This window comes from Somniosus microcephalus, chromosome 17, assembly GCF_052327205.1.
Source record: "Somniosus microcephalus isolate GS21.2 chromosome 17, FLI_Smic_1.0, whole genome shotgun sequence".
In the NCBI taxonomy this organism is placed as follows: Eukaryota; Metazoa; Chordata; class Chondrichthyes; order Squaliformes; family Somniosidae; genus Somniosus; species Somniosus microcephalus.
The window spans coordinates 72,049,558-72,074,690 of record NC_141003.1 but is presented as its reverse complement, the minus strand read 5'-3'; the positions used below and the strand labels follow the sequence as shown (position 1 = coordinate 72,074,690).

General features: G+C 45.5%; 1 protein-coding gene across 1 annotated transcript in view; it reads left to right on the top strand.

Annotated features, from left to right (window-relative positions):
• Window positions 1–25,133, top strand: part of exoc4 (exocyst complex component 4) — a 565,674-nt gene that overhangs the window by 470,697 nt on the left and 69,844 nt on the right. Inside the window, exon 12 of the mRNA XM_086010674.1 lies at window positions 14,994–15,149. Coding sequence (XP_085866800.1) covers window positions 14,994–15,149 — 156 coding nt within the window. The remainder of the gene's footprint in view (window positions 1–14,993; window positions 15,150–25,133) is intronic.

Genomic DNA, 25,133 nt, shown 5'->3' with positions numbered 1-25,133 from the left:
GCTGAAGCACCAATGCCTCTCCGAAATGGCCATTATTTATGTGTGACCATTGGCAGTAAATGTCAGCAGGCTGTTATGGGAAACAGCGGAGCTTCATCCTCCTTCTTCTTCTTAGGCAGTCCCTCTGAACCGAGGATGACATGCTTCCACATTAAAAATGAGTTTGCAGGTGACTGATGAGTCCAATGCGGGACCTACAGTCTCTGTCACAGGTGGGGCAGACGGTGGTTGAAGGGGCGGGTGGGTGGGGTGCTTGGGTTGACGTGCACTGCCTGCGCTTGCTTCCGCTTGCTCCCGGCGAAGAGACTCGAGGTGTTCGGCGTCTTCCCGGATGCTTCTCCTCCACTTTGTGCGGTCTTGGGCCAGGGATTCCCAGGTGTCGGTGGGGATGTTGCACTTTTTCAAGGAGGCTTTGAGGGTGTCCTTGAAGCGTTTCCTCTGCCCACCTGGGGCTCTCTTGCCGTGCCGGAGCTCCGAGTAGAGCGCTTGTTTTGGGAGTCTCGTATCGGGCATGCGGACAATGTGACCCATCCATCGGAGCTGATTGAGTGTGGTCAAAGCTTCGATGCTGGGGATGTTGGCCTGAGCAAGAACACTGACGTTGGTCCGCCTATCCTGCCAATGGATTTGCAGGATCTTGCGGAGGCAGCGTTGGTGGTACCTCTCCAGTGTTTTGAGGTGCCTGCTGTACATGGTCCATGTCTCTGAAGCATATAGGAGGGCGGGTATCACTACTCCTCTGTAGACCATGAGCTTCGTGCCGGGTTTGAGGTCCTGGTCTTCAAACACTCTCTTCCTCAGGCGACCGAAGGCTGCACTGGCACACTGAAGGTGCTGTTGGACTTCGTCGTCGACGTCTGCCCTTGTTGACAGTAGGCTCCCGAGGTATGGAAAGTGGTCCATGTTGTCCAAGGCCTTGTCGTGGATTTTGATAATTGGGGGGCAGCACTGTGTGGCAGGGGCAGGTTGGTAGAGAACCTTTGTCTTACGGATGTTTAGTGTAAGGCCCATGCTCTCGTACGCTTCGGTGAAGGTGTTGACAATGGTTTGGAGTTCGACCTCCGAGTGATCGCAGACGCACGCGTCGTCTGTATACTGTAATTTGACGACAGAGGATGGGATGACCTTGGATCTGGACGGGAGGCGATGGAGGTTGAACAGTTTCTTGTTTGTTCTGTAAATTAGCTCCACTGCAGTGGGGAGCTTACTGAGGGTGAGATGGAGCATTGCAGCAAGGAAGATCGAGGAGAGCGTTGGTGCGATGACACAGCCTTGCTTGACCCCGGTTCGTATGTGAATTGGGTCTGTGGTGGAACCGTTGGTCAGGATCACGGCTTGCATGTCGTCGTGAAGCAGGTGGAGGATGGTGACAAACTTTTGAGGGCAGCCGAATTTGAGGAGGACACTCCATAATCCCTCACGGTTGACAGTGTCGAAGGCCTTTGTGAGATCAAAGAAGGTTCATCCTAGCTTCACCAAAGCTCACATGCACACTTCCATCAGAGCTGGCTGGATGGTGAACAGGAGAGGAAACCCTATCTGAATTTTCCCTCTCTAATCCAGGGTGCTGAGGCCAATTGTGGTGTTCCTAAAGCTGCTCTGGCTTAAATCAGCTTACTCAGCACAGACTGGGAATTGAACCTGGACTGAATGGATCAATGGGTATGGTTGCATAGTGGTCATGCTACTGGACGAGTGACCCTTAGTTGCAAGATCAAATCCAACCATAACAATTTGTAAAGTTGGTCATCAGTGGTTCACAAATCCCCTTCAGGATAGGGAGCCTGCCACCCCCCAGTCTGGCCTACATGTAACTCCAATCCCACACTACTGATTGACTCTTAATGTCCTCTGAAGTGGCCTAGCAAACCACCCAATTGTAAATAAACAAACAAACAAAGTGCCAGTTACCTTGTTCTGAGCTAGGTGAGGGATATACAGTGAGGGCTGTGGTTCTCCCTAAGTCAAATAGTCTGGCAGCTTTCCTGTCCAAACTTGCACATGACAAATGGCCACGTGGGTGAAGTCGTGAGGGCTGCCACCAACCATTGCTCATTGCCCCATCATCAGCCGCCATCCTCCAGGAGAGGAGAGAAAATTCAGGGGGGGAAAATGAGATAAAAGACCCCTGATGTTTTTATCATGTTGAAAGGTTATTTTATTCACACTGTGCATTACCAGCACTCTGTGTATTTTTATAAACTTCTGATATTTTATTTATGCTGCGGTTGACAGGACCCAAACAAGAATGTCTGTAATTAAAGAGCTAAACTAATATTTTGTTCCAAAATATCCTAAATGCAGAGCCCAAGGCATTTTATGTTTTATAAACCTCTGATCTGGCAGTGTTGACTGAAAGGGATTTGATTTCTATTCCCTTTTTGGCACTGTGTTCTCCTGTATGTAGCTGTCAGCAAGGCTCAGTGTAGACATCTGAGTTCCCTTCATTCTCAGCCTGGTTGCCAAACCGTGTACACGCCAGGACCCGCGTCCCGGGACTGTCAGCAGATCTTCCAGCTGACTGAATAAACGAGGAAATCATATGAAATCATGCTCCACCAGTGGCAGGTGTTACATGAATAAAAAGCACTGAACTGCTTCAGTCTGGGGTTCTTTCCCACTGATGTTAAATCACCTGATCAGGTGCCGCAGTTAGTTTTATCCCCCTGGAGACCAAGGGTAAATAGCTGAGCAGATGGTTCCATCCGTGGGCTTCTGAGCACAAAGGGGTTGGAAAGAAAGGGATGTCAGTTTTCTTTTAATAATTCATATAATTTATTCTCTTAAATTGACTTAGAAATCATTACATCATCGTGGGGTGGAGGGGGGGGGGGTGGAAGCAGATCCAGTATTTCGTGAATGTGAGGGTCCCTGCAATGTTATAAAGGGTTGCTGATGTGTATCCACTGTGTATCTCTAGGTTTATTAATAGGCCACAATAGAAAATAAATTAAGGCCGCTTAATGCCAAAAAATGCCCCAAGACGTTTTCTAACAGAAATAAATTGCTGAAATGTTTGCCCATTTTCCCGCAATGGGATCCAATTCTTCAGCTGCTTTTTAAAGCATGATTTATTTGAAGGAATGTTCCAGGGAGCCTTGCAAAAATGTTGATTTATTAGCGTTTGCTTGCACACTAACATCCGTTTTATTTTGAGCTTTCCTTCCTTGCAGAGCGGTAGTTTGGATTTGGAGTGTTGAGATCAGACAGGCAATCTGGAGCTGAGGGGTGTGTGTAATGTTGCAACACGTGAGAGGAGAGGCATTGAGACTAGACAGAGTTGGTGCAGGGGAGTGTAAAATCAGGGCTATTGAGACTGGAGTTGTGGGAATGGGGAAAGAGTTCCGGGAGAGTGCGGAATGTAAACTTTGAAGACTATGCAGGAGATTCAGGGAGAAAGAGTGTATGGGGGATTATAGAATGTGGGACTTGAGGCTTTTGGGGTGGACTGGAGATCCAGAGATGGAGAAAGAGTTAGGGGAGGATGTAGGGTGTGGCATGGGTTGGGTGGGGGTGGAGGGTAGGGGAGTTGAATCTAGACGGGGAATTGAGGGCAAGAGCATATGGGGGAATGTGAAGCAGGGGACTGGACATGAGATCCAGAGGTAGGGCAAGAACTATAGGAGGTTGCATTGTGCGGGGTCAGGTTTTTCAGCTTGGTAGCAAAATTCATGTAATGGGAAACAATTGAGGAAATGCCGAGACAGTGAGATTGGATGGTACTAATTGGTATTCTGGTAGCCATCCTGCAAATCTGGGCAATCGCATCCTTTACTTATGTAACATAATAAATGGCGCACAGTGCTGTTTCAGTGCCAGAAGCCTTATCCAGCACTTGCAGTAAAATTTTATTTCAACAACACACTACCAGCAGGGAGTAGTACTTTTAGACCTCTCGTGAGACAAATTTTAACTTGCCAACAAAGCCTAGGGCGAGCTAGTAAGTTGATGTTGGAAAGAAATTCAGTAGCTTATCACTCCGTTTAAAATTCTTCAGTAGTTTATCGCAGCATCTCCCAATACTCCTGAATCAGTTGCTGCCAACAAATGCATTGGTATTCTGGCTGTACCCCATTGCAGTACTATATAAGTCAGGAGCAGTGTTGGCACTCTTACTCTACCCTTCTTTCCCCACCCCCATCCGCAGTCCACGACTGTGTTCCTTCCGTTCACTCAGTGGTCCTGATTCTCTGCCTAAGACAGGATGCTGTCCTCACAGTGAGTGATGGTTATGTTGGGACTGTCAGCTCCATTAAGTGTTGGAGCCTTGATTCAGGGGCGGGTGCGTTATTACTCCTGCATCAGATTTTGTTAAATTTAAACTTTTTCAATAGCAACTATCCATAATCTGACTGAGACCACATTAGTAAGAGTCACACATGCAATCATTTGGAATAGAAAACAATTCAACTGCAGTATCCCATTGATATTGAAAGTACAGCTTAATGAGGTTAAATTTAGACAAAGATGATCTAATTAGTGATTTCAAGCTTTTTTTCTTTTTGCTGACAATGTCCTTCCCTCCAAGCATTGATTCTTGGCTGGGTACAATTTGACTGACAGTGGGCACCCTCTGGTACCTTGCCCAAGTCACCATTGATCATGTGTGAGCCTAGACGATGAGTTTCAGCAGGTTATTCGACCAAATCGGGAATCACAATGGAGCCCGATGCTGTCTTTACTTGATGTCCACACATATGCACTTTGCAGTAGCGATCAATGGATAGTGTTCAGGAACAGGAAGACTGGATGATTTTTCGCCTTCCCAACCAGGCTGTTGTAGTGCCCCTACCACCATCCCAGGGGTGGTCCAAAGACCAGAAATTGAACGTGCTGAGCCATGACTGCAAATGCATAGAACTCTAATAACAATTTATATTTGAAAAGACCCTGTCAGGTTGATGATGCTGCAGTGCCCTGTGGGAACAGATATAAAAACATTCTACTCCCACACAGGTTGCAGCTAATTTTCATGATCTTTTATCTTGAAGAGCTGTTTGCTATTTTAAAGTAAAATTAACTGATCTACCCTAACATTGCTCACGGTAAGTCAGAGAATATCTTAAGAACATAAGAAATAGGAGCAGGAGTAGGCCATACGGCCCCTCGAGCCTGCTTCGCCATTCAATAAGATCATGGCTGATCATCCAATTTCAGTACCCGGTCCCTGCTTTCTCCCCATACCCCTTGATCCCTTTAGCCTTAAGAAATATATCCAACTCCTTCTTAAATATATTTAATGAATTGGCCTCTACTGTCTTCTGTGGTAGAGAATTCCACAGGTTCACCACTCTCTGGGTGAAGAAATTCCTCCTCATCTCAGTCCTAAATGGCTTACCCCTTATCCTTAGACCTCAACTCCACTTTCCGGCCTGATCTCCAAATCCCTTGATTCCCCTAAAGTCCAAAAATCTATCTATCTCAACCTTGAATATACTCCAAAGACTCAACATTCACAGCTCTCTGGGGCAAAGAATTCCAAAGATTCACAACCCTCTGAGTGAAGAAATTCTTCCTCATCTCAGTCTTAAATGGCCGACCCCTTATCCTGAGACTATGCCCCCTAGTTCTAGACACTCCAGCCAGGGGAAACAACCTCTCAGCACCTACCCTGTCAATCCCCTTCAGAATCTTGTATGCTTCAATGAGATCACCTCTCATTCTTCTGAACTCGAGAGAGTACAGGCCCATTCTACACAATCTCTCATCATAGGACAGCCCTCTCATCCCAGTAATCAATCTAGTGAACTGTTGCACCGCCTCCAAGGCAAGTATATCCTTCCTTAGATAAGGAGACCAAAACTGTACACAGTACTCCAGGTGTGGTCTCACCAAGGCCCTCTACAGTTGTAGCAAGACTTCCTTACTTTATACTCCAACCCCCTTGCAATAAAGGACAACATGCCATTTGCCTTCCTTATTGCTAGCTGTACCTGCATGCTAGCTTTCTGTGTTTCTTGCATGAGGACACCCAAATCTCTCTGAACACCAACATTTAAAATGTTCTCTCAATTTAAAAAATATTCTGTTTTTCTATTCTTCCTACCAAAGTGGATAACCTCATATTTTCCTACATTATGCTCCATCTGCCACCTTACTGTCCACTCACTTAGTCTATCTATATCCCTTTGCAGACTCTGTGTTCTCCTCACAGCTTACTGTCCCACCTAGCTTTGTATCGTCAGCAAATACATTACACTCGGCCCCTTCACCTAGGTCATTAATATAGACTATAATTAGCTGAGGCCCCAGCACGGATCCTTGTGGCACCCCACTAGTTACAGCCTGCCAACCTGAGAAAGACCCGTTCATCCCTACTCTCTGTTTTCTGTCCGTTAACCAATCCTCTGTCCATGTTACTATATTACCCCCAACCCCATGAACCCTTATCTTGTGTAATAACCTTTTATGTGGCACCTTATCGAATGCCTTTTGGAAATCCAAATGTGCTACATCCACTGGTTCCCCTTTATCTATTCTGCTAGTTACATCCTCAAAAAATTCTAATAAATTTGTCAAACACGATTCCCTTTCATAAAACCATGTTGACTCTGCCTAATCATGTTATGATTTTCTAAGTGCCCTGATACCACGACCTGAACAATGGATTCCAGCATTTTCCCGACGATTGATATCAGGCTAACTGGCCTGTAGTTTTCTCTCTCCCTTCTTTCTTGAATAGCGGTGTTACATTTGCTACCTTCCAATCCGCTGGGACCATTCTAGAATCTAGGGAATTTTGGAAGATCAAAACCAATGCATCCACTATCTTTGCAACTACTTCTCTTAGAACCCTAGCATGTAGACCGTCAGGTCCAGGGGATTTGTCAGCTTTTAGTCCCATTAGTTTCTCTAGTACTTGTATTAATGATGTTAAGTTCCTAACTGTCATTAGACCCTTGGTTCCCCACCATTTTTGGTATGCTTTTTGTAGAGACACAGAGAGACTGAGATAGACAACAGGACCTTTGTGCAAAGAGACTGATGGTGTACCTATTATATAATGTTACTCCAACATGGGATTCCTCACAGGCAGAAATTGCAAAAACAATTTTTGTTTTTATTCGTTTATGGGATGTGGCCGTCGCTGGCAAGGCCAGCATTTATTGCCCATCCCTAATTGCTCTCGAGAAGGTGGTGGTGAGCCGACTTCCTGAACCGCTGTAGTCCGTCTGGTGATGGTACTCCCACAGTGCTGTTAGGGAGGGAGTTCCAGGATTTTCACCCAGCGACAATGAAGAATCGGCGATATACTTCTAAGTTAGGATGATGTGTGACTTGGAGGGGAATTTGGAGGTGGTGGTGTTCCCATGCGTCTGCTGCCCTTGTCCTTCTAGGTGGAAGAGGTCGCAGGTTTGAGAGGTGCTGCATAAGAAGCCTTGGCGAGTTGCTGCAGTGCATCTTGTAGATGATACACACTGCAGCCACGGTACGCCGGTGGTGGAGGGAGTGAATGTTTAAGGTGGTAGATGGGGTGCAAATCAAGCGGGCTGATTTGTCCTGGATGGTGTCGAGCTTATTGAGTGTTGTTGGAGCTGCACTCATCCAGGCAAGTAGAGAGTGTTCCATCACACTCCTTACTTGTGCCTTGTAGATGGTGGAAAGTGAGACACTCGCCGCAGAGTATCTAGCCTCTGACCTGCTCTTGTTGCCACAGTATTTATGTGGCTGGTCCAGTTACGTTTCTGGTCAATGGTGACCCCCCAGGATGTTGATGGTGGGGGATTCGGCAATGGTAATGCCGTTGAATGTCAAGGGGCGGCGGTTAGACTCTCGCTTGTTGGAGATAGTCATTGCCTGGCACTTCTGTGGTGCAAATGTTACCTGCCAGATATCAGCCCAAGCCTGAACGTCGTCCAGGTCTTGTTGCGTGTAGGCATGGACTGCTTCATTATCTGAGGAGTTGTGAATGGCATTGAACACTGCAGTCATCAGCGAACGTTCCCATTTCTGACCTTATGTTGGAGGGAAGGTCATTGATGAAGCAGCTGAAGATGGCTGGGCCCAGGACACTGTCCTGAGGAACTCCTGCAACGATGTCTTGGGGCTGTGATGATTGACCTTCAACCACCACAACCATCTTCCTTTGTGCTAGATATTACTGCAGCCAGTGGAGAGTTTTTCCCCCGATTCACATTGACTTCAATTTTACTCGGGCTCCTTGATACCACACTTGATCAAATGCTGCCTTGATGTCAAGGGCAGTCACTCTCACCTCGCCTCTGAAATTCAGCTCCTTTGTCCATGTTTGGACCAAGGCTGTAGTGAGGTCGGGAGCCGAGTGGTCTTGGCGGAACCTAAACTGGGCATCAGTGAGCAGGTTATTGGTGAGTAAGTGCCGCTTGATAGCACTGTTGATGACACCTTCCATCACTTTGCTGATGATTGAGCGTAGACTGTTGGGGCGGTTATTGGCCGGATTGGATTTGTCCTGCTTTTTGTGGACAGGACATACCTGGGCAGTTTTCCACATTGTCAGATAGATGCCAGTGTTGTAGCTGTACTGGAACAGCTTGGCTAGAGGCGCGGCTAGTTCTGGAGCACAAGTCTTCAGCACGATAGCTGGGATGTTGTTGGGGCCCATAGCCTTTGCTGTATCCAGTGCGCTCAGCCGTTTCTTGATATCACGTGAATGAATCGAATTGGCTTAAGACTGGCTTCTCTGATGGTGGGGACCTTAGGAGTAGGCCGATATGGATCATCCACGTGGCACTTCTGGCTGAAGATGGTTGCAAATACTTCAGCCTTGTCTTTTGCACTCACATGTTGGGTTCCACCATCATTAAGGATGCGGATATTCATGGAGCCTCCTCCTCCAGTTTGTTTTTTATGGTCCACCACCATTCACGACTGGATGTGGCAGGACTGCAGGGCTTTGATCTGATCCGTTGATTGTGGGATTGCTTAGTCCTGTCTATAGCATGCTGCTTCCGCTTTTTAGCATGCATGTAGCCCTGTATTGCAGCTTCCCCAGGTTGGCACCTCATTTCTCGGTACGCCTGGTGCTGCTCCTAGCATGCTCTTCTACACTCCTTATTGAACCGGGGTTGGTCCCCTGGCTTGATGGTAATGGTAGAGTGAGGAATATGCTGGGCCGTGACGTTACAGATTGTGGTGGAATACAATTCTGCTGCTGCTGATGGCCCACAGCGCCTCATGGATGCCCAGTTTTCAGCTGCTAGATCTGTTCTGAATCTATCCCGTTTAGCACAGTGGTAGTGCCACACAACACAATGGAGGGTGTCCTCAGTGTGAAGACGGGACTTCGTCTCTACAATGACAGTGTGGTGGTCACTGCTACCAATACTGTCATGGACAGATGCAGCTGCGACAGGTGGATTGGTGAGGACGAGGTCAAGTAGGTTTTTCCCCCTCATGTTGGTTCTCTCACCACCTGTCACAGGCTCAGACTGGCAGCTATGTCCTTCAGGACTCGGCCAGCTCGGTCAGTAGTGGAGCTACCGAGCCACTTTTGGTGATGGACATTGAAGTCCCCCACCCAGAGTACATTCTGTGCCCTTGCTACTCTCAGTGCTTCTTCCAAGTGGTGTTCAACATGGAGGAGTACTGATTCATCAGCTGAGGGAGGGCGGTACGTGGTAATCAGCAGGAGGTTTCCTTGCCCGTGCTTGACTTGAAGCCATGAAACTTCATGGGTCTGGAGTCAATGTTGAGGACTCCCACGGCCACTCCTTCCCGACTGTATACCACTGTGCCACCACCCCTGTTGGGACAGGACATACCCAGGGATGGTGATGGAGGAGTTTGGGACATTGGCTGAAAGGTATGATTATGTCAGGCTGTTGCTTGACTAGTCTGTGGGACAGCTCTCCCAATTTTGGGGCAAGTCCCCAGATGTTGATGAGGAGGACTTTGCAGGGTTGACTGGGCTGGGTGTGCCGTGTCCGTAGCCGGTGCCGAGGTCCATCCATTTTCATTCTCATGTTTCGTAGCGGTTTGTTACAACTGAGTAGCTTGCTAGGCCATTTCAGATGGCAGTTAAGAGTCAACCACATTGTCGGTCTGGAGTCACATATATGCCAGACCAGATAAGGATGGCAGATTTCCTTCCCTAAAGGACATTAGTGAACCAGATGGGTTTTTACGACAATCCGATACTGATGCTAGCTTTTTTTTATTCCAGATTTATTTAATTAACTGAATTTAAATTCCCCAGCTGCCGTGGTGGGATTTGAACTCGCATCTCTGGATCATTAAGTCGTCCAGGCCTCTGGATTACTTGTTCTCTATAGAGCAGAGACGGTTAAGAAGAGATTTAATAGGGGTGTTCAAAATTGTGAAACTGTTCGAAACTGCTTCCACTGGCAGGAGGGTCAGTGACCAGAGGACACAAAGTTAAAATAATTGGACAAAGAACCAGGGGGGGAAGATGAGGAGAAATATTTTGACACAGCGAGTTGTTATGGTCTGGAATGCACTGCCTGAAAGGGTGGTGGAAGCGGATTCAGTGGTAACTTTCAAAAGGGAATTGGATAAATACTCGAAAAGGAAACACGTGCAGGGCTATGGGGAAAGAGCAGGGGGGAGTGGGACTAATTGGATAGCTCTTTCAAAGAGCCGGCACAGGCATGATGAGCCAAATGGCGGCCTCCTGTGCTGTATGATTCTGTGAAATGCTGCGTGTGATATTAATAAGAGACTGCATTTTTCTTTTGAAAGCTGGGGCACTGAGAACTGTCCATGTGTACTATCTCCAAATATCAAGCATGGATTTCTGTCAAAAGCCACTGACACCTGGAGTTTTAAAAACTGCCTGGAATTGCCTGGTTCTGAAGGTGGTGGAGTGTTTCAGAGCTAGCTGATTGTGATCTGGCGTGGAGACAGCTCCCCCTCAAGCACGCAGGGTAACTTGTCACCGCTCCTAACAGCTCAGACAGTGTGCCAAATGGAGCAGAGCAAGGAAACACATTAGAACAAAAAAAGAGCGAAAAGAGCTTCAGGGCCCTGCAGCTTCGAGAAAACAGTGAACGTGTCAAACGGAGTGAATGAAAGAAGAACAAAAAAAGGGCTAACTTTCCCGTCCTCCTACCTCAGTGAAAATGTGTTGAGGGGGAATTAAAGAAACACCGTGTAATGCAACTTACAGCAGTTGCAATAAACAATGTAAAATAGGAGCAGGATGTTTGTTAGAAGGTTACAGGTATATTAAAATGACTCGTTTAAGTGCAGAATCCTTTTTATATTTTGAGGAAAGACACAAGAGTACATCAGTATTCAGAATCTTTGACTCTCAATCCTTATATATTGGAACCATTTAGTATGACTATGATCCATGTCAAATTCAATATTAAATTACAAAACACTTTCCCGAATACAGATAAATGCATTGCCTGGTGTGGAACTGAGCCATATGCCCCAAGGTGGCAGGAGAGGTGTCAGAATTGCCCTCTGTGCTCTTGGGATAGGGAAGGAAAATATTGGCCAGGATAACCATTCGTGATCACTGTCCAGGCATCCCTGCTGGAACTACATGTGCATGCACTTCAGGCGCAGACTTGGCTGCGAAGTTCCCAGCGGTCAAATAGCTGCTTACTGTCGAGATTCACACATGATTAATGGTCATTTGAGCAACGTAACAAAGTTTTATCGCTGATCAAAGTATCTCCTTTGAGGTTAGCTTTCCTTTTTTCTAAATTGAGCCGGTCTTTTGTGGAGTCCACTGTCATGCAACCTTTGGGGCTTCACAAGCACTCCCAGAAATTTGAGCCACTTTTACAAATAAAAGCAGATTTCCTGTGCTGTCAGTCACGTTGAGTCAGAGGATATGCTGACGGTGACGAGCAGTAAATGTGATGCCCCCAGGGAGTGTGAGGAATTACACACAGGACTTTTATTATTACAGTAGTGGATCGTCCATGGTGTTGCTCACAGTAAGTTGGAGGATACGTTCTCTCTCTCTCTCTTACCTGCCTCCGTCATCTGCAACAGCAAGGGATCCAGCACCACCGGGATCGGTGCTGGGTCCCTTGCTGTTTGTGGTCTACATTAATGACTTGGATATGAATGTAAAAGGTATGATCAGTAAGTTCGCGGATGATACAAAAATTGGTAGGGTGGTAAATAGCGAGGAGGGTAGCCTCAGTCTGCAGGATGATATAGATGGGTTGGTCAGATGGGCGGAACAGTGGCAAATGGAATTTAACCCGGAAAAGTGCGAGGTGATGCACTTTGGGGGGACTAACAAGGCAAGGGAATACACAATGAATGGTAAGACCCTAGGCAATACGGAGGGGCAGAGGGATCTGGGTGTGCAAGTACACAGATCCCTGAAGGCGGCGGAACAGGTGGATAAGGTGGTAAAAAAGGCATATGGGATACTTGCCTTCATTAGCCGAGGCATAGAATATAAGAGCAAGGAGGTTATGATGGAGCTGTATAAAACACTGGTTAGGCCACAGCTGGAATACTGTGTGCAGTTCTGGTCGCCACACTACAGGAAGGATGTGACCACTTTGGAGAGGGTGCAGAGGAGATTCACCAGGATGTTACCAGGGCTGGAGCGCTTCAGCTATGAAGAAAGACTGGGCAGATTGGGTTTGTTTTCCTTGGAGCAGAGGAGGCTGAGGGGGGACATGATTGAGGTGTACAAAATTATGAGGGGCATAGATAAGATGGATGCTGAGGAGCTTTTTCCCTTAGTAGAGGGGTCAATAACTAGGGGGCATAGATTCAAGGTAAAGGGCGGGAGGTTTAGAGGGGATTTGAGAAAGAACTTTTTCACCCAGAGGGTGGTTGGAGTCTGGAACTCACTGCCTGAAAGGGTTGTGGAGGCAGGAACCCTCACAACATTTAAGAAGCATTTGGATGAGCACTTGAAATGCCATAACATACAAGGCTACGGACCAAATGCTGGAATATGGGATTAGATTAGACAGGGCTTGATGGCCGGCACGGACACGATGGGCCGAAGGGCCTCTATCCGTGCTGTATAACTCTATGACTCTATGCTGCTTCTCTCTTTCTCTACTTTTCTGCTGCTTCTCCCTTTTCTCTTCTGGCATTCCCTCTCGTTTTCTGTATTTCTGTCTGCTCTTCTGCTTCTCTCTTTTTGGGTGGGAAATGATGGGTGTTCCTTTGGGATGGGAGTTGGTGTATGTCGCGGTGGGGAAAGCAGCATATTCTGATGGCGGTTGGGTGGTGACGGGATCTGCTGAGTGGTGTAGGGTTGCAGGAGGGATCCAGACCATAAGCTGCATTTTCCATACGAGGTACCAACTGGGTAGGGAGTGAGCTGGCAGTAAATGGTGGTAGAAGGAAAAGGGAAAGGACAAGAGGTGGGATGGCATGAGTGAGTGGGTTGGGGAGGTGAGAGGGAACGGGCGGTCAGGATGAGAAGCAGTAGGAGAGGGAAAGTGCAAGGTGTGAGAAGGCATGGACACTGGGACGGGAAGGCAAGGCCATTTGTGGTGGTTTGGGGCCATGAAGGGCGGGGACTGGGAGGCATGGGCACTTGTGGCAAGAAAAGGGAGCAACAGCAAGAGTTTGGGAATCCCCTACTCGCCTCAGGTTTGGGATAGCTGCTGTTACTTAAAGGCTCGAGTTCAAGTAATGGACTTCCCCAAAGTCCTGGGCAAGCTTTTGAGGGAATCCTTACCTGCAGTTGATAACCTTGCTTCAGGCTCTAACTTGTGAAGTGCACAGTGGGAGGCAGAGGCCGCAATGTAAACTGGAGGCAGTGGCAATCTGTGGCTAAAACCACAAAAGTTCCAGGCAATTGGAATGGGAGGCCACTGGACACACCATAACAGATGGGAAGCTATTGTTCAGGAGGCCATAGGATGGGATACGGACAAGTGATGATGGCCTCAGGGAGCAGGGGACACAAGTGGGACAGGCTCACAACGGAAGCAGTGGCTAACAGCAGCAAAGATTCACCAGAACAGGAGAGAGACAGTAACCCACATTGGGAGCTGTGCGCCCATGGGAGCGAGGCACCGAATTTGCCTGCCTTACGGTGAGTGGGGAACAGAGAGCCAGAGGCTGGCATGCAGGCAATCTAAAAAGTTGTGGCTGTTTTCAGCTATTTTGAAATGTTGAACATGGGAGAAGGTAGAGGGAGGTGTAACAGTGCCTTGTGCGGAGGCCTGCAATTACAGCACAAGACGTTTAATATATTGTGTGCGTAAAAAGAAACTTCAGATTGAAATGCAGGCCAAGTTTATCCACATTGGAATAAAAAGAGAAAATGAGGGAAATACAGAGCAGGACATGCAGTTTCGGAAGAGGAATGATAGGTTAACATTTCAGGGTAGTTTTAATCAGTATATTCAGCATTTTTTGTTTTTTATTACAAATATCTAGCAGTCACAGCTATTCTTCTAACTTTGCTATTCATATTCGATCTGAAGCAACCTTAAAATGCTCATTCCTGGTAATTTATGCCAAATAGTGTCCCACTTCCCTTGAGAAGGAAATAACCTAACGCCTTAACCAGGTATCCCAAGGTACTTTACAACCTGTGCTTTATTTTTGAAGTGCAGCTGCTGTTGTGCAGTCAGTTTGCACAAGCTAGGTCCCACAAGCAGCAAATGTGAGAAGAGACCAGCTAACCTGGTTTTGGTGGTGTTGGTTGAGGGAGGAACATTGGCCACGACACCGTGCAAACTGGCCGGCACTCCTTCGAATGTTGCCATGGAAGTTTTGCCTCTACCTGAGCAGGCACACAGGGCTTTGGTTTAACATTTCATTTGAAAGACTGACTTCTAGCCCCATTTTTTAAATTTTGTTCCATGTTACCATATAAGCTTTTTTTTTTAAATGTTATTTCATACTTATACTGTTTTACCAATCCATCTTTACTTAACCCTTGTTACTTTAATGGGCGTTTTGGAGAATATGTCCAAATATCTACATTGAACTTTCTTCAATAAGTTGAGAAAACATCCAGTTAATGAGATCATGCATTCAGAGCAACCTGAAGTGCCCTTGCAGGAGATGACCTATGTTTAATTAGATTCCTCTTGTCAATGCAGAAGCATAGTTCAGTCAGAGGAGAAGCTCATCATCAGTGCATCATGGGCGAAGGACGAGGACATCAGCCGACTGCTGACATCCCTCCCAAGCTGGACGAACATGGCTCACCCCAAACAGATGAGGCCTAAGCGAGAAGACGAAGAAGACTTCACAAGGTAAGATTGAGATTTTACATTTGAATCCTCGATTCCTGCATCCTCTTTTACCTTGAGCCAAGGACCAGATCCTTTTCTGGTGCAATTAAGCTGATGTTTAAAAAATGTCTAAGAAATGTCCAGCTGTCATCCGTTAAAGAAAGAAAAGTTATATTCTGAAACATAAAGTTGAACTTGTCCAAAAGTGTATTCTTGGTGAAAAGGGCGGTTGTCTTATTTTCCTGCCATCATCCTTGATGCCAGTGTCATAGTGCCCTCAACCAGGCACACTCAGAGGGCACTCCAGCCAATTCCTGGTTTGCCCCTCAAAAATACATTGGCACATTTTGAGATTTTGCTAATTTAATCCTAATCTAGGAGGAATTTCAGCTAATTTATATTAAGATACTGGTTTAATTTAAGTTTAACAACAACTTATATATTTATATAGCACCTTGAATGTAATAAAATGTCCACAGTGCGTGGGATAGTGGAGGCGAGTTTGGACGCATGATCCAGCACACCACAAGTTCTCAATCTCGGCCACAGCACTGGAGGGAGATTCCTCTCGAGCTGCTCTCATCCGCCCGCTGATGGCCAACTTTAGAACAGCAGCGGTAGAAGGAAGCAGGGCATCTACCTGCCCTTTTCACAAACCATTGTGTGTGATGTGGGATGAAGGAAAAAAGAACCCATCATCTTTCTAAAAAGGAGAGTACCAGTGACAGTTAATACTGGAGCTGAAACACTAATGATTCTAAGAAACTATTGTGATATATGCACATATTATATGAGATGCATTGCACAAGAATAGACAAGTGCATATTGTAGTGCAATTTGCAATAGCCTTTGCTGTAAATGGATTCCTTATGGCTTCTACACTGATGACAAATGATACCTTGGACTCCAAGCTCAGCAGAGAAAATGTTTATCTGACATCTGTTCGGGGCTTAGTCGGCAACTGACACCCTGCAGTTTGGAGTGGTATGCATTCTTTTAGCCCTAGGTGCTAATCAGGAGGCATCAACAACTTATAAAATATATATTATCACTGACACAGTTTATAGCGAATAGCAACAGTCTGACAAGTTTGTAGCCCAAAGTGGTAGGTCTCAATGGTGTTACAAAGGGGAAATTAATGTAATTTCTTCTACAAACAGAGAGACTTTGCTTTGGCAAGTAGGTTGGGAGTATTTTACACTGAAGTGTTGTTTACAGAAGTGGCTTTCTTCAGTCCTGGCTCCACTGTGCCAGTTGAGGCTAGAGTGGGTAGTTCCATTGATGCATGAAGCTGTTTAATGAATGATAATCCACACCTTAGTCCTAAAACAACCTATAGTATAACATAGGCAGTATCTTATTAATAAATAGTGTCAGTGTGAATGGATTTGAAGTCCCTCCTAACTTTCTAATTGATTTGGTTTGCATAGTATAATCTGCCACAAAAACATGGTCGTCTTCTGTGCCATTATGACTCTATGGGGTCGATTTTCCTGGAGCCGTCAGGCGGGGGTTTCAGGCATGTGGGGTGGGGGGGGGGAAATCCCGAATTTGGGGGTCCCAACACCATCCCGCCCCACGCAAGTTTCAGGGGCGGAGGGTACTTGCCGCACACTGGGACCCGCCGAAACCCCACGGGAAGGGATTAGTGCCAATTTAACTGCCTGTTAACAGGCAGTTTTTAGCGTAATCCCTATTTTGAGGGGTTTCGTGTGGGATTCCCGACGGCTCTAAACCACGCCAGGTTAGAGCAGGCGGGCCGTCGGGTTGAAGGAGTTGGAGGGGTCGCGATATCGGTGCTCAGGTGAGTGATGGGTGTATGAGTGCAAAGGTAAGTGTGTTTGGAGTGTCTAAAGTGTGTAAAGAACTTTTACTTACCTTAACAGCCTTTCTTCCTGTAGCCGTCGGGAGCCCATCACTCAGCCGGCACTTAAAGCTGAACGGCTGCAATCTGTGAAAAGTGACAGCCTTCAGCTTTGAGTGCTGCTGAGAGTTCTAACTGAGTCTGTGCAGAAGGACTCATGTTAGAACTCAGACTGTCAGTGTTTCACAGCTTCAAACAGCTGTGAAACACTGATATTTCATCTGTCAAGAACTCTTGACAGATGAAATTGCAGTCTGTGATGTCACCTGTTGCCGGGTGGCCCTTAATTGGCCTGCTGAGCCCGCTGGGCGGGCTCAACAAGATCAATCAAGGGAAAATCGCGCGGATTGGCCGTACGTCGAAGTAGGCGGGTCTAAAACCCGAAAGTTGTAGTCCCGCCGCCTTCCCGACAGCTTCAGGAAAATCGACCCCTATGACTCTATAGCGGGGTAATGGGACTGACTGGATTGCTCTACAGAGAGCCGGCAAGGACTCAATGGGCCAACTGGCCTCCTTCTGTGCCGTTATGACTCTATGAATTGACCAGGAGTAATTAGCTATGACAGTCACATTCCGCAGCAAACACAGAAAGCAACCATTACGGTCCCACATCAAAAACTGAAAATGTAACCATTTAAAAATTGCAGCTGTATGTTTAAATAAATAAGCTGAAGTAACTGTAAACATTGGGAAAAAAACAGTTCTAATTAAAATTTTAAGTCGGGTGAAGTTTTAGACTGGCTGAAGCTCTTGGGCCCCTGGAAAAGCTTGGCACTCAATTTATGCACAAGCGCAGTCAGGGCTTAGGCCTGCAGTATTCCAGAAGAACATGGGGCAGACAGATTTTCTTCCTCCTTGCAGTTGGCATAAAGGATTGCCTGGGCAGGAGGGACCATGTGCCCATACATGCCTGATTTTTCATCCATTGAAATGAATGGACGGAAAATCAGTTAAGGTCTCTTATGGATGTGCAGTCCTCCCTACCTGATCTTCCTTTCTGGGCTGTCCCCAGGAGATCCTTTATGCCAACTCCAGTAATAGTCCTCATATATTTTTCCTTTTCTCTGCATGCTTCACCATAGGAGATCCATTTGCATATTGTACACCGTGCAGTCAATATATATTGTAGCTATTCAGATATCCAGTGTCGCCACTGTGTAATTTTAGGAGACTGATATCCCAAGTGATATCACTCAGCTTTGTTTAATAACACCAGCACGAATTAAGGCTCCATCTATAATCATCTTCTAACAAGAGTACAGAGAGTATCCCTGCTAAAAGAGCATCTATCTATGTCATCAAAGTAAACATGAGGGATTAACACTTCTCCCCCTCCTCATCGCAAACCTTGAGAAAGCGATGACAATTATAGATGGTCTCGAAACATGTTGTATTTTACAAGGTTAAAAGGGCAGGATGAGTTTTAGCCACATAACACATACTCAAATGACACCAGTGACTTCCATTTCTCCTTCCCTGGCTTGGTCCATCCTTCCATTTATCAATCTGTCAGAATCCTGAAATAGAAATATCTTTAAACGCCTAGAAAGATGCAGGGTAAAAGTGATTAATTGTACTTACTGACACGTTGCCATTTCCATTTTGCTGAGGGGATGGGACAGTTGGCGAGGAGGTGGGCAACTAAAGGTTAAATGGCCTGGGGTGGCTCTGGTCAAGTGTTGCAGTATATCAACTCCCCATTGTTATGAAGTTGTCAGCATTTTTCCTTTAATATGATTGAGAGCTGCAGGGTAGCTAGTAATATGCTAATTGATGAGCAGCACTCTGCTTGCTGTCCTCACCAGTTATTTCTCTTGGCTTTTAGGTCTCTAAGCAACTGATATGTTCACCATTTCAAAAAGGTTACTCTTCATAATAATAAGCATCTTGCAGTAGAACAACAGCTGACAGAATTCATTAGTTTGAGACTCAAGAGCAGCCCCAGTAAACATGTCTCTGCAATATGCGCAGGAGGAGAAAGGCGGCAATTTTTCAACCACTGACCTTTTAAAAGAGAATTTACACCATTTTCTGACTTCTTCCTGCTATTACTTGTTTTTTAGGTGTGACGTTGCCAATAATTCACTCTCTCATTCATTGGAATTGCAAATTGAAATTTTTACTTCAGGCTTTTTTTTTTGGAAGGGGCGAAAGAGAAATGAGGGAGCTTGGTGGAAGCAACTAGCGAAACACATTGGTAGTTCTGTCCCATAACATTGTGAACTGACTGCTTTAGCGAAATGGAAGGGGCACCTGTGTTACAGGTACATATTTGCTCACTCCAAAAGCTCCTCCAAATGAATGTTTGAGTGACTGATAAAACGATGAATGTTGGAAATCTGAACTAAAACAGCAAATACTGGAAATGTGTCAGTCAGCATCTGAAAAGCAACAAGTTAACATTTTATTTGGATCCATCATCAGAACCTTTCTTGGATTGGGATGTGGAATTGTATGAGGGAGGTTGTTGGCTTAAAAAATTGCCTCCCTTAACTTTAGCAGCAGAATTGGATCTGAACATCCCACTACAGTTTCTTCCTCATATCCCTCTCCAAACCCATCTCTTCCATGTGAACCACCTTCTGCTCACTTGATCCCCTTCCCCACCCAATCCTTGATCACTCATCCACCACTCCTGACCCCTATACTAGCAACATTCACCCCCTTTGTTCTGGCACCATCCCTTTCCCCTTCAAAACTTGTGCCATCAACTCCTACTTTAAAAAAAAAACACTCAACCAATCTGTTTTTATCGCCCATCTCTAACCTCCCTTTTCTCTGTCACACCCTCAAGCATGTTGTTATTTCCCAGCTCCATGCCTATCTCTCCTGAAATTCCTTGTTTAAATCCCTCCAGCCCAGCTTCTGGCCGCGTCACAGTACAGAGACCAACTACTCTGGCCAAAGTCGTAAAAGACTACTGTGACTGTGAATGTGGTGCGACTCCAAGTCACGTGTGCAGCTGGGTAAGATTAGGAAATATAAGTCTTGTACAATTTGACCGAAAAATATCCAGAGAATGAAAGAAGGTGACATTATGCAAATAAGATATGAAGAGTTCGTCTCTCTTTTTTATATAGATATATTCATACAAAAATACTGGCACAGCCCTCAAGAGGTTTGTTGTAACATTGATTCTGACAGCATGTTCCTTAAAGTACACAGATAATCTTTGTTTTTAACCCTTCGAACATTTATAGCTTGACCCTAATTGGTCATTACCCTGACGGGAAGGATAAGGACAAGAGATGTGCTTGCATAGATTATCTTCAGTGACACTGACACCGAAACTGATTCATATTCATGACTTGCTTACAGCTAATTGAAGCTAATTTTCTCAGTGGTACAGTGTAAAAGACAATGAATTAATCTGAACATCTTTACTCAGAGAATGGTGAGAATGTGGAACTTGCTACCACATGGAGTGTTTGAAGTGACTAGCATAGATGCATTTAAGGGGAAGCTAGATAAGTACATGATGGAGAACAGAATAGAAGGATATGTTGATAGGGTGGGATGAAGTAAGGGGGGAGGAGGCTTGTGTAGAACATAAACACCAGCATAGACCAGTTGGGCCGAATGGCCTATTTCTTTGCTGTAAAATTCTATGTAATTGCTCCCTCTGTCAGGGGCATGGAGGTAGCTCGTTTGAATGACAGTGCATTTAAGTGGGCACTTGACTGTGTTTCAGCTTCAATGAAAAGCTAAGCTTTTACCAGACAGAGTGGATAACTACTGTATCTTCCAAAAAATTCCCCCCCCCCCCCCCCCCCCCCCCCCCCCCAATGCATGCTTCCGTTCCAACATCTGGGAAAATAAATCCTGGCCTTCGTCTTGTTTCTGGGATGGAGTACTTTTCCCGCCACTCGATTGACAATGCGGGCCATTAGCTGCTCAGGTTTGCAGGTGCATATGATTGGGAGGCATTCTGTATAAACTCACGTACAAGGGTAGAAATTCCTGTCCTGGCACAGTGCTGGCAGGGCCAGACTGAAGTGTGCGCAACACGCATCTGTTAAAGAGTTGGCCTCACCAGTAATCCTGAGGACAGCTTATTTGAATAAATTCTTAATGTTCCCTGCGCATATCGATCCAGGGAGTGTAATTAATGGTAAATGGGCGCATAAATTTTGAGAGCTTTTATAAAGGCTTAAAATGGATTTGAAGCAGTTTACTGAGGCTGCTTGGTGCTAGCGGAAGTAGTAACGAAGTGAGGCAAATGGCAGAGCAACATAGCACCTGACTCCATTTGATGGGCGATGCAGTAAATGTGCTGCTGTTCTGTCAGCTGGGTGTGAGGACAATTGCTGTGTTTGGTAATCTGGGGCACCCCTTCCCAGAGGACAGAAGGGCACTATGGTTGTGACTGCTTAGAGTCCAAGGGGTTAATTTATCAAATCATAATTTTCCTTCTGTCACTGTGGGGAAATATTAACTTAAAATTAAGAAACTTAAATTTAATAATGTCCAATACCTTTAAATTTCATACCAAAGTTGTTGCTTGGTGAACTTAAACAGCTGTCAGTGGGAAGGGTTAACTCCTTTGCAGGTTTTTAAGAAGGTGGAGCAAAACATTATCAGGTGCACGTTACTTCACGTAAATTTTAAAAAACTTTCCCGATTGAAAAAGACAGTTGTGTTTTCACTCTTTAACGAAACACGAACAGAACAGATAAAACAAAACAAAATAGCACATTCTTGCAGAAAACAGTAAATTGTCATATTTCTTATTGTCCTTTCTTCAGATGTCTTTCCAAAATACTGTAAAAACATTGAATATAACTGGAGGAAAAATTCGTTTTTCACATTTAAACAAATCAAATTGCTTTAAAAGATTTCACCAAAGCAACCGCGACTCCAAGGTTAAATCTTAGACTGAAACTTAATCTTTTGTTAAACAAACTGTTTGTTGCTCTTCTCAGTTTTTACACACCAACTTAACTTAAATTAGTTCAAAGGTTTTTTTCCAATTCTTGGGGCACAATCTTATTCGCACATTCTTAAAACTTCCAAAATCCAAGACAAGACAAAAGATTTAAACGCTTTTAACACAGAGAAGTGGGTGGAGCTAAAACACACATAACAGAATCTTTCTTTTAAAGACAGACTTTTCAGACAAAAGAAATACTGTAACTTCTTAAACATTCATAGTCAGGAAAACATTCACACTTTAACACACATTTTCATACAAACTGAAATTCTAGCATTTTTTAAGGTTCCTTTCACTCAGCAATCTTGTGTTTTATTTGTCTCGGCACAGATGTTAATAACTTCCATGCTGGTAAAACTTTAAATTTATCTTTTTTTCCCCTTTTAAATCGGTGTCTCGGCAGCTTTTCCTGGCTTTCCAAATCCCTGTTTTTTCCCTTCCTTTGCTGAGTTTTCAGATTGGTTAGTCTGCCAATTAGATCTTTTTCCTTCTCTCTTTCTCCTGCACTTTATGCTTTACCTCCTTCAGGCTATCTATCAACTGTTCCCGATGATATGCCAACGCCATTATACTTCTGGTTTTACCTTTCAACAAGCTCTTTACCGCTCCCTTCTTTGAGAGAAAAAAAAACACTATACACAGTCTAAGCAACGATCACGTGCGTTCGACCGGACCGCTCCCTTCTTTCAGAGAGAAAAAACACTATACAGTCTAAGCAACGATCACATGCGTTCGACCGGTCCCTCCGGTCATCCCAACCTTACAACTCCTAACTCTGTGATCCCACTTCTGACACCACTGTAAGATTTGGATCACAGGCTCACACAGATTACCCAACAGGGTTTTAGAAGTTGCAAGGCTTTTATTAAAGAGCTACAGTTTTAAAGCATAATCAGATATTACACATGGTTAAGCCGAGTATAATAGACATACAACCCGTGACAGTAGGAGTGATCTACGACTCCCGAATCGGAATGCCACGACCGGACAGATGAGGAGGCAGTACGGTGGTCTCGGATTGGGTGGATTCCTGCAGTCTGCTGCAGCGGTCACTTCCGTTGGGTCATCTCTCAAGCTGCTGGAGGTGTTAGGCCATCAGCCACCTCAGAGGCTAAACTTGACCAAGGTGTTAGGCCGTAGCCACCTTGGGGAAGCCTTCACCCCGACTGCCTGATTTCCTCTCTCGGTCTTCTATATTTAAAGTTATTTTTGTGGGCTGGTAATCACCTGATGTCAATCATTTGATCCCCATCCTATTGTCCAATTGTGAAGCGGGAAGGCAACCCTCGCCGTCCCTTTCTGCATGACTGACAAGGCCTCCCTCTTATCTTTCTGAGGAATGTTTTGTCAAGTTTCTTCAAGGGCATTTTATGGCTTCGTGGCTCCTTGTTATCTAGCAGGTGCTATCCTCCCTGTTTCCTTGCATTTTACAATTCCCTTATCACTTCTATTTGTCTTTTGATGCTTGATATTCGACCTTGCTGGCATTTATGCTATCTTTTTCCGCTTGCCTGTTGTCAGTCTCTGTTCTAAGAATTAAAACCCATATTTGAATCTAACAGCTATTTCTTAAACTATGTAATTCTCTTCTTTCATATTAAGTATCATCTTGCTATGCAGGCAGAGAAGTATTCTTGATACGTTGCTTGCAGGCCATTCTGGGTTCAGTAAATGACAATGCATCATACAGCTAGGGAGTGTTACAATTATTTCATTTTTGAAGTATTTAGAAAATTTGGCAAGGCTTTCAGCTGTAAGTTGCAGCTTGATTGTATACCCTGCTGAGGTATACACATGCATGAGATGCAATCAATCAAAGAGCTGTAAGGATGTGCGAAGGCGTGCCATCGATGAGTGGTAAATGCGTAACAGGGTGGCAGGCAACATTTTGAGCATGCGATCTGGTGCCAGCTACTTGATACAGGAAACTCTCATTTTACCGGCACCTAAATAACCGGAAATCTCTCTTAACCGGCAAAATTCAGGAGTATGTTCAGGTAAGTTTTACTTCAGATTGGTGGCCGTGTAACCAGGGTTCCTGGATCTGTGGCCGTGTAACCGGGGTTCCTGCACCTGTTGCCATGCAACAGGGACGCCTGGATCTGTGGCCGTGTAACTGGGGTTCCTGCACCTGTTGCCATGCAACAGGGATGCCTGGATCTGTGGCCGTGTACGGGGCTCTCGTACCTTAGTAAGTGTACCTCTCTGTAATCCGGACTTTTTGATCAACAGGCAGCACGCCGGTCCCATTGGTGCCGGATAAAAAAGAGCTTCCTGTACATGGTGATGATGGGTAATCTTACATTGCCAAATTCTTTACTCCTGCATGCGGTCTCAGATAGTGCCTGCAGCGATGATCCTGGCCACCACCTCCTGCCAACCACAGTGCCCTTCTGTCCTCTGGGAAGGGGTGCCCTAGATTACCAAACACAGCAATTGTCCTCACACCCAGCTGACAGAACAGCAACACATTTACTGCATCGCCTATCAAATGGAGTCAGGTGCTATGTTGCTCTGCCATTTGCCTCACTTCGTTACTTCTTCCGCTAGCACCAAGCAGCCTCAGTAAACTGCTTCAAATCCATTTTAAGCCTTTATAAAAGCTCTCAAAATTTATGCGCCCATTTACCATTAATTACACTCCCTGGATCGATATGCGCAGGGAACATTAAGAATTTATTCAAATAAGCTGTCCTCAGGATTACTGGTGAGGCCAACTCTTTAACAGATGCGTGTTGCGCACACTTCAGTCTGGCCCTGCCAGCACTGTGCCAGGACAGGAATTTCTACCCTTGTACGTGAGTTTATACAGAATGCCTCCCAATCATATGCACCTGCAAACCTGAGCAGCTAATGGCCCGCATTGTCAATCGAGTGGCGGGAAAAGTACTCCATCCCAGAAACAAGACGAAGGCCAGGATTTATTTTCCCAGATGTTGGAACGGAAGCATGCAATGGGGGGGGGGGGGGGGGAATTTTTTGGAAGATACTGTAGTTATCCACTCTGTCTGGTAAAAGCTTAGCTTTTCATTGAAGCTGAAACACAGTCAAGTGCCCACTTAAATGCACTGTCATTCAAACGAGCTACCTCCATGCCCCTGACAGAGGGAGCAATTACATAGAATTTTACAGCAAAGAAATAGGCCATTCGGCCCAACTGGTCTATGCTGGTGTTTATGTTCTACACAAGCCTCCTCCCCCCTTACTTCAT